Raw genomic sequence first — 10,815 nt, 5'->3', positions numbered from 1 at the left:
TGAACGTTTTCAGTGAAATTTTCACCATAGTAAATAACTTCAACTGGACGCAGTTTCACATCCCAATATTTACACTAGTTATCACACCTTTTTCCTGGAAACCGACGGCGTTTCTTTTCTTTTTTTCAGGACGAGCACATCCCTGCCAGCCTTGAGGACTTTATTAGCGAAGTGTTTCGAGAAGAACACTTCTGTGCAAGGTAAAAGTACAGCCACAGTAGGGACATGCACATCGTCACTCCCCCGATGAGTCTGAACAAGCCCTCGTAGTCACCTCTGGTGTCTCTGTACAGTCCTGAAAGAAGTAAACATAGTAAACATAGTAATCGTAGGAACGGACCGAGAAACAGCATGAAAACAGGCGCAGTAGCAAAAAATAGACTGCAAACAGAATTTTAATGCTGGCGGCAAACGTTCCTGAATGTAATATTGCTGATAAAAAAAAAAAAAAAAGCTGCAAGACAGTCCGGTCAGGCGTAACTCGGGAAACTCGGAAAGATATACCGCTGTGGCACAGAAAGAAAGCTTCTCTTGTCTGTGGGCAGTTGTCTTTTCAGTATCGGTTCGAGAAAGCAATGTGAAAAAAAAAAAAAAAATCTCTAAAGCATGGTAAATTATTTGGTCTACGCTTCTGGGAAGGTCTCAGCATTTTCGAAGCGATATCTTTTTAATTTTTTTTTAACTTGGTGCATCAATGAGGGTGACTGGTAAATAGCTGAGCGCTCACAGAGTCGAGAGGGTATAAAGCGAGGAGTGGGTTGTTACAACAATCAGCAAAAAAGAGTGGTACTAAAGTATTAATAAGAATAAGCACTAAAAAGTACAAAAGACCGTCGCAAGAAGTAGCTCACAGTATACTGAACTGAAAGAAATAATGAAATATCGTTCAAGACACTTTTTTATATTACCGGACAATGCGTACGAGAAATAAACCTGTGTCGACAGTAACGTCTCAAAAAGAAGTAGTCGCATACTGAAATCGAAATCGTAATATATTGTTCAATGTACTTTCCAATGATATGCTAGAAAATGCACACAGAGAAATTAAGCCGTGTAGACAGTTACCGTTTTTTTATCATGTGGGGATTATGAGGAAAACACAGACGAAATAATTTTCTGGAGTGTTCAAGAAGGAACGATAGACGAAATTTCAGGAACCCGACAGCACTTCTTACGTCCCTAAAAGTTCAGTACACGAAACCTCAACATGTCCAACAATGTGAAATTATGGAACCTGGTGTCATATGCGTACTTCTGTCTGAATAGGCTTTGCTCAGCAGTTATAAATTGTCTGAATATTATAATCTTGAATCGATTCTGCGTATCACACCATTGCCGGCCAAAGTTTCTACCAACTTTTATTTTTCTAATTCTTTTTTTCGCGAGAAATAGAGATGATGAGCCTTTGACAGAGCAACCAGAGTATTGGCACTGCAGCTCTATAAACAATTCTCAAAAACGTCTTATCATTTAATAAACAAACATTCACAGGATGGTTCTTTTTCTTTGTGCGAGAACGAAAATTTCATCACCACAAGGAAACATCAGCCTTGAAACTTTGTTTACTATGCCCAGAACTTACTTCAGCATGTAAGTCAAGCTAACGACCAGTTTTGGATCAGAAAAAAATGTTAAAATTAAAAAGCAGATCTACTTACAAATTATTTAGAAGTTAGAGCAATCCACCATAATCCAATCCAAACGAAGTTAGGGAGCCGTGCTTTATTATTTTTTATTTTTTTTTTATTTGCGGCGTTGATCAATGAGAATTTAGTAGTGCCCGCATTTTTTACCGCAGACATAATTATTAGAATGCTCAAGAAAAGTCTATATTTTGCTACCGGTAAAACGAATTCCGAAGCCACGACTTCTCGATGCGTCGTGCGGCGCTCTACCAACTGGGTTACGGTGGCCGCTTTCGAACATTCTGTTTTCGAGTGAATCAGTTCATGTTGCATATATCATCGATCATTCGCTCTTCATCGTGCTTTCTCGGTGAAGCACATGCTTGGGAAAGTGCCGCAGTTTGCATCCTGTTTTTATGCTTGCGTTGCCTCATGGCTGGCATATATTGTTTCTTCGTTATGATCCACAGCCCCACGAAAACAGTGTCGCAACTTACCTATCAATAACGGCCTTGCGAGGCCCAGTAGTCCCACGAACGAGGTGCTCATTCCAAAGCAGACGCTGAATTTCTCCCTGCTCACCAGTTCCATGAGAAGCACCGGGGCCAAAATTAGAGTCGAGCCTGTGCACCAGCCTGATAAGACTGACAGAACCACTTGGTAATGGTATGATCTGCACATAGGCATCAGATACAATGATGCACCCCAAAGTGCGAAATGGGACCACATCATGGTGCTCCGCTGCAAGTAATTCCGGTCTGTGATCAAGCCAGAGCTAAGCCTAGAAAGAAGGTCGGTACCGGCGTACGCGGTTAGCAAGTACACCGCGTTCCATCTAGAAATACCCATGTCCTCTCCGAAGTCAACCGCAATGGTAAAATACGTCGTCATGTTGAAGTGTGTGATGGCAAAAGAAAAGGCGATCAGGTAAAATTTTGGTAACATGAGAAAAGAGAGAAAGTTATATTTCGTGATTATCGTACTTTTTTCATTCAAGAAACTCTGACCAAAACCCTCCTCTAATATTGGCTTGTCATGTGATTTTTCTTCAGGGCAAGTTTTCATTATTGCAGGACTAGAATCTTTAACATCCACGTTGTCGCATGTGTGACCGTCTTTTGTTGTCAAGAGTTCAGTTTTTTGGTGACATAATCCTGGGCTGCTGCCACCTTCACAATCACTTGGGCTATCATGGGGTCGAAGAAAGTTCGAACAATCAGTTCCACTAAGCTCTTGGTTTTGAAACTTATCGGTACCGATTTCGTCTGAATCTTTGGCTGAAATAGCATGGGTTTCTTCACAGGTATTAAGTCGAAGTGCTTCAGTTGGTTCAAGTTGCGGAGGCGTTCGTTGCAGGAAGGTTGCAGCCGCCGAGTTGAGCATGGCAGCGCCACAGATTAAAAAGGCGCCACGGATACCGTACTGGTCTTCGAGCGCTTGTGCGACCGGTGGGAAGACAAGTCCTCCGATCGTGAAACCGGTGTTCGCGATTCCTGAGGCCATCGCGCGGTACTTTTGAAAGTGCTGGTGAACCACGACGTTGAACAGGTTTAACAGGCCGATACAGGTCCCTGCGTAAGGATAGAGTACATCAAGCCCTCATTTCCAAGTTTGTGCCACTTTCCTTCCCCCCCCCCTCCTCCCCCCCCCCCCCCCCCCCCACTTACAACTTTTTTTCAGCAACACCATTTTACGCTCGTCCACCACGAAGCTGAACGTGCTTTCAGACGTTACTGCTCGTACTAGCCTTTCTTTTATAATTACTAGAGTTACTAATCGGCCCGCAAACTGTTAGGACAGTGGGTCAGGTACATGAGTGGCAGATTAATACACGTCTGCAGCTCTCGAGTCGCTGCGGGATATGACTATTTGTTCCATATTCAAATTATAAACAGTCTGAGCATTCATGCCTGAATACAAGTTTTGCCTTTGACATGCGCGCAGAATATAACATATAAACGACACATTTATTAGTTACAGACTCATAAATATTATAACTAGTATTTACAGCGATACCTTCGTCATTTTGTTTTGTTCCCTTAACACGATTTGTGACGGGTACCTACTTAATCATAGTCTGAAGTGAACAAGGCACATACATAAATCTTTATTTCTTTTTTTTTTCTCTTTGAGGTCAGCATCTGACCTTAGCCTAACAAAGTGAGATTGAGGGGAGGTTAGTGAAGCTAGTGAATTGATGGTGACCTTTGGAAAAAGGAGATGAGGAAGGATTAGAGGAACCTCAAAAGATGCAGTTGAGGTTGCCTGGTCTCGAAATTTTTAAAGTTGAGCTGAGTTCGATACATTTTAAGCCTGATGCCACCTCTGTCTAGCTGTGTGTGGAATCCGTTAATAGTTTTCAAAGCTCACGTTTTTTCATTAATAGAGGGTTTTTTGACTGTCCTGTTCCGCGCACAAGCGGTAACGCTTAAGAGGAGAGCTGGTCTTGCAACAATGTAAAGGTAACTGAGAATAAATTTCCGGTGTTATTTCAACAAATTGCAATTATTTTTAAACCGGGAGCTTTTTTTTCTTGTTTAATGCTTTCTATCTAACAAAAAAAGCACCCAGAGATACCTCGGTACAGTCTGTGCAGATGGGTTTTACAGCAAGCGGACCGTATAGCTTATAAATCTAGATGATAAAAGAGTTACCTCAATTAACTGATCAATTCCTTTATTTCTGCTATTAAAGTCGTCGACGTGAAAGGTTAGGGCCGTTTTTGAAATGTTGTTAATCGACAGCCAGGTACGAAAAATTGAACAAAAGAAATTTGATTTTGAGTGCTTGTTGAATTGATTTCTCACATTAAGTATTTGTAAAATGGAGACACTGAGTGCGGTATGGCTGTCGATGTCACGCTAAAGGAAACTACACCCGTTTAGGGTCGACGAGTTTCAAGGGCCTAATTATTATAACTTGCAGTTTAGGATGCAAAATATATTGGTGCTAGCACTGAAACAGTGGCACAATTAACGATTAAAACCGCGACGGCTATCAGGCTTCTCCACAGAGCACAACGACTGTTGTTATGAGAATGATGACCTGATTGACTTTACCAATACATTTCCGACATACAAACGCTTCGTTTGAAGAAATAAAAACAGTGCTACCGAAAGCAAAGTCCTAGAAACGCTGTTTGGCGGCATCAGAAAGGTACCGCAAGATGTGGGCGAAGGAAGGGAGAATAAGAAATATTACCGTCCGTGCTGTCATTAACGAGCTTCTCCGAAGTCCTTCATTGCTGTGATTAGAAGCTCGAGTTTCAGACTTCGATTAGGTCATCAGTTTGAATGCTAGAGCAAAAACACCTGGCATGCATTGCCTAGAGCCTATATTGAATCTTTGAATGTCGAGGAATTCTCAAAATGGTATGCAGCTGCCTTTTAACGTCTTCTACATCATTACGTATAGGTAAAGCGACCGTGTCCGGTGGATAAAAAATTAAACAATCATTCTATAAATGAAAAGAAAAAAAAAAACGTGAGAGACATGCTGCGTATTTTTGACGTTCGAAGTTTCCAGCCACATGGCTTATTATGAAAATTTGAATACAGGGTTCACCTTCGACGTTGATGGTCTTTAATTTGAAATATAATTATGTATTAATTAACTAACTTTAAATAATAAGCGTCTAATTACTAAAATATGTAACGTGCATAATAATTGTATTGTAGCATAACCCACCTGCCCCGACCCCCCCCCCCCCCCCCCGAAGCATTTTTCATAGTTTTAAAAATACAAATTTGTAAGCAGTAAAAAAAAAAAAATACTGTATGAGCGTTTGGCTTGCGTTCGATTTAATACTGCATCACGATGATACGCTAACAGCTCACGTGGTCTTCAGACACGAAGCCTATATCGAGTTTTTACGTGTGTATGTACAGTTGCAAGCCTCTCCTTAATCTTCCGTGAAATCCAAAGTGCATAAATCATTCGTTGTCGCCTCGAATTTTTAGGTAATTGCAGTGCTCGTTCTGGGACGTCATTATCACCGTTAAGGTAAGCGTCGTTCATCGCCACATGCTAAGCTCTTTTTTCCAACGTTCTATTACGTTTTTTTTTCTACACCTTTTTTTCTATAAGCTACATATCGAGACATTACCCTTTAAAACATGTTTAGACAGAAAGCGGATTGCCGCATCCACAGTAAATTGCCGCGTCTGTGATGCTCCACAGAAAATTGAGCATTGCTTCACTTGTTGCAAACATGGTACACCTTTTTCGCATATCTTGCAAAATACATTGTAAATGAGCCTTAATTTGATACAGCATTATATATATGACACCTCGCTGCACTGTCATTTGTTGGTGATTCGTTAGACACACTCTTTCTAATGGGCCTCCACAGTCTCTGGAAAACGCGCATGATGAACCGCCACTGCGATTGCGTTGTTTCAGCAAAGCAGCACTTCAGTAGAATAATTTTCTATTTACAATTATATGCCAAAACTCAGGCCCAACCGGAGTGACACTCCCGCTTAGTGATGCGCTTATTTTTCGATGGGTTGTTGCTTAGTTTTACTGTTTACTGCATCGTTTCCCTTCGCGATTAGTGTCGTAATAGTTCGTACAAAGTTCATGTATAACTATAAAACACTGCTTTTCACTATCATAAACGGCATGTTGAAAAACATTATGGGTACACTTAAGCTCCGCCTTTCAGAGTATGAAACACCAGCCCACATATAAAGCCCGCTTTTCTCCGGCACGGGACCGGTAAAGGTATCGCGTTAAAATGCACTTTTAACAGCACATTCGCGATACACTCTTATCTAATAACATATCACAACCTCTCTGTGATTCGACAGAACCTCGAACGTTAAATGTCTCATATTATTACATAAAAAGCAAAACAATACGCACCATGGATGACGCCGAGGAATATGTTAAGGAAGAGGATAGACGGTGCGAAGAAGCAAGCTGCGACGGCCAGCGAACCTCCGATGCATCCCAATAAATTGAGCTTCCAGACCGCTATGTGCCTGGCGAGGACTCCGGCGATGGTGCCTGCGGTGATGCACGATAGAACCCTGATGCACTGAAAGACGGTTCTTCATAGCTTAAGATCGAGTTCAGCTCACTTTATCTTTGTACCCACTACGTCAGAGCTTCTCGTTGACAAGGCAACGAACAGGTTCTGAACAATTGAACTTTTTGCGAGAAGCTTACAACGCATGACGCGAGGGTTTTCATTAACGACAGTGCCGGTCCGTGCAATACTAGTCGCACATTACGGAATACATAAACACAAGGCGAGGACATAGCGAAAAATATTATTGTTTTTTGCTTCATTTTTTGGTGACAGCAACAACAGAGGTTATCCTGCTGAAACGCAGTAATATTAGCACGATCAGCGGTTTAAGGATGCACTCCGCAAATAGACGTTTATACATTTCCTTTAAACGTTTGTAAAAGGGCGGGTTAAAATATTTGAATTTGAGTGTTCTTGCAGATTGCTTTGAAAAAGACTATAACATCGTTTTTGAGGCGACGATGCATTTTGGGCCATTTTAAGTGTCGTATTCATATGAAGACAAGGCAAGACAAAACAAATGCTAGCCTCGTACAAAGAAAGAGCCAAATTAAGAGCTGCTGTAGCACCTGCGAATGCTGCCATAATACACTAGACAAAAAGCTGTCTCGGAATCACAAAACCATTGAATTTCAGAACATTATGACGTAAGATTAAGGCAATATTTTAGATATACAAATTTTTGGCAAATTGATTTTTTTTAATGCACAAGTATTATACATCCATAGATTTTGCCGAGGTTGATGTCAAGCTTCCTTCGAGCAACGGCTCAAAAAAAAAAAAAAAAAAAGCTCGAAGCGAGTGGGTTTCGGACCCAGGTTGCAGCAGAGAGATCAGTGGCAGGACAATGCGTTACGCCACTGCGCCATCTCTTTTTTTTTCTTTATTGCCGATTCAATTCCACATCCAAAAATAAAAGCGTAAACAAACATCTTAAACGCAACAACCACACTTTGGGTTGTTACATTACTAAAAACGCTTGAGAGCAGCCAACTCGTCCAACATAGAACACCATGACGGTGGCTCTTTTTGTGCCTTGAAAGCTTCACGAACACATATGACACTCTCAATAATGTTATCTCTTACCGATTGAATGTAAACTTCAGCGTGGTACACAGCCATGCGCGTTTTCCGCATGGCATGCAAACTCAAGGCCATAAACATGTCGTATGGAACGCTCCTATCGTCATCCACGGGCAGTAAACGGATACCATATGGCGTCATGAGCAGTTTTTTCTTTACAGTGCACTTAAGGATGTCCCAGTAAAAGACAGCATCCCAACATTCGAGAAAAATATGATCGGCCGTTTCTGGCTTCTGACAAAAAAGACAGTTCGCTGCCCAAGGAGCAAAAATCCCTTTATCCTGGAGCCAAGGTTTGATGGATATCGTGTCACTATGAAGTTGAAAAATAATTATTGGATAGACGGTCGAACCGGCATCATTTTAACGCTCTTCAAAACGTCATTATTGGCGCACACACAGTATCTCGAGCGATAGATAGGCGTTGTTAACATGCTATCGACAAGATCTCTGTAGAGCTTCTTTCTGGTAACAGTACACAGATACTCCCATGAAAAGCGCACCCTTAGTATTGAATGTGTCCACCACTTCACAGAGGTAACCCCTTAGTCGTGTCATTCTAAAGCTGTACGGTGACATGACAAACTCAGGTAGGTATTCGCACAGCCTGACTTGTTACACGGTGCGCAAAAACGCATCATTCTGGTCTCTAAAAAAAAAAGAAAAGAAAAGAAACGAAAACACGATACAATCTGCCTCAAAAAGAAATGAACGAGATGAAGACCGCCAGTCTTTAGACTGCGCCGTCTCTTATTTCTGAAAGTAACAAGCTTATTTAAGAAGTATACATGAACAGATTTAAAGGCCATGGTTGGGCATCACACAAATAATACAGCTAAACGAAGTAAAATGTGAATGCGGGTTACTGAAGAAGTAGCGCTACGGATACAGGACATGGAAAGGTACAGGGGGACACACGTGTGTCACTGCGCACCGGTAACTGTCAATAAAAGTTTATAAGACAAAAACATCCCCCTCACGTGTTTACTACAGTACCAAATACTCTTGGACAGGCGACAATGCATTCAGAGAGACGTATTTTCCTTATTGTAGGAGACAAACGCCCGAAGGAATTTGTCAATGCTTTCCTTGGTACCACTGAGGCGACAAAGACCGTGCGAATATCCCTACATGCTTGCCAAACCGCTCCCTAGCCTTACCGCTAGGGATGTCACCCCTTCCGAACGAGAGCGTCCCTTAATTCTGTGCCCTTTCGGCTATACGGCTACCGAATGGCGCAATATTCCTTGTATACCGCGCTGAATATACTGCACCATCTCGGTAGCCGTTTTTTTTTTTTTTTACGTAACATTACATAATATTGCACTGAAACCTTAAGTGGGCTTCGTTCATCCTTATAAAAGCTGAGGGCATCAGCTAAATACTTAGCTAAATGTGACAAGAGGTGGCAAAGCAAAGCCAAACGAAGCAAAACTTAGCTCACCAAAGGCTGAATAACGCCCTGCATGTATATCTGTGCTTAGCCAAGATAAGCAGCTGCTTAAGGTTTTGGTCTTCTTCCATGTCTCATGCAGCTGAGGAAAAGTGATGCAAACTGATGTGAAATTTTTTTCAATTGTTTACAAGTCAGGTGCCCGGAAAATCCCGAGTACAAACCCCTTACATACCCAAAGTCCCACGAACCTTCTCCACTCTTTCTAACCTAGTTAATCGTTGGCCTAGGATGAACAGACACTATAATGGTGCACACGGTACCGAAAAGCTTGGCCGTTGATGGCCATGACAAAAACGCAGTGTTCAATAACACAAAAGACTGACGAGAGTATTCAAGCTATAAACAACCTTCAGGAGTTGGACCTGTATTGAAAATGGGATCGGGCGTTTTCTTGATGCACATGGTAGTAGATATGGCTACAAAATCACAATCGCTTTACCCACGGAACAAGTTGGTTTAGTTGGTTTATGGAGTTTAACGTACCAAAGCGACCCAGGCTATGAGAAACGCCGTACTGCAGGACTGCGAAAATATCGACCGCCTGGGTTTTTTTTAACGTGCACTGACATCGCATAGCATGCTACGAAACAAGGGTAATACCGCTGCGTTCATAAATTTTCAATTCAGTTACTAACTTAACGCTTTTTTGCGTATTGAGGGGTGCATACCTGCGAAGAAGGCACATGCGGTTGTTAGGTTAAGGGGCCACGATGCCTGCTCCCTGGTCACTGGGAAGGTCCGCAGCAAAGATGCGAACACCACGGCGGCCGAGCGCACCACAGCGAACGTAAAGAAGTTGATCCAGGCGCAGCCGGCTGCCACGACCCAACTTCGAGCGGAGTCCATGCCTCCGTTGTCACCTGTAGCGGCAAAATGTGCTCTCAAAATACGAGCGCTGAGGGCAAGGTACGATGCCGCTTATCGTAAGCAATTGAAGCTGTTTTGCTGCTTGACCCGTCTGCGGCGAGGCGCGAAAGAGGGCGTTGCTCTTGGGGCTAGTTCTGCGAGGCGAATCAGACCAACCTTTTCGGAAAACTGTCTTGAACCCCTTTGTAGAAAAAGTTACGAGGGACTTTAGTGACTAAAGTAGTGAAAGGCGAAAGCTTGAGTGCCGTATTCTGTTACGCAACTGGCACTAATTAGTAGTTATTAATTAAGCAGTCATCAAGTAGGTAATAAATTACTTAATTAACCATTAATTAGTTAATTATCGAATTGCTTATTTGTCATCAATAATAATTCATTAATTATAAAGTAATTAGGGATTGATCATTGACTGACATATGGCCATAAAGGCACGCATTCGCGCATACTGTGGTGGTGCTCTGTGATTGGTCGAGACCTCTGTGACGTCATACCGCCTCGGCCAATCAGAGCCGCCGCTAAAGCGGGACACATTTTCTCCACGACAGCATGAGCCATTAAAGGTTTTCGCCTTAATAAAGGGAAGAAACTATGAAAGTTACTGGTGACACTTTGGAAACTTACATGCTGTGAATGCGAGATCATTGATGTTTCATTGTGAGTTGTGTGGCGAGTTCAACTGAAGTTTTCGTGTGGCTGGCATATATACTTCTGTATCCGTGTCTGAGCCCCTGCGTTTACGTTGGCCACCA

The 10,815-nt window shown here is 42.3% G+C and overlaps 1 protein-coding gene across 1 annotated transcript; it reads right to left on the bottom strand.

Annotated features, from left to right (window-relative positions):
• On the bottom strand, positions 1 to 10,060 carry LOC146191598 (monocarboxylate transporter 12-like). The gene is made up of 4 exons (XM_084602119.1): positions 9,868 to 10,060; positions 6,492 to 6,635; positions 2,123 to 3,196; positions 1 to 295 (listed from the first exon to the last, which is right to left on the bottom strand). Exons 1-4 carry the CDS (start codon positions 10,043 to 10,045, stop codon positions 126 to 128), a joined length of 1,566 nt encoding a protein of 521 aa, XP_084458245.1. The 5' UTR covers positions 10,046 to 10,060; the 3' UTR covers positions 1 to 125.
• Between the last annotated feature and the right edge of the window lie 755 nt (positions 10,061 to 10,815).

Source organism: Amblyomma maculatum, chromosome 4 (genome assembly GCF_055883805.1).
Source record: "Amblyomma maculatum isolate TAMU_Amacu chromosome 4, ASM5588380v1, whole genome shotgun sequence".
NCBI lineage: Eukaryota > Metazoa > Arthropoda > Arachnida > Ixodida > Ixodidae > Amblyomma > Amblyomma maculatum.
Note: the sequence above shows the minus strand (reverse complement) of the source record. Positions and strands in the feature narration are given on the sequence as shown.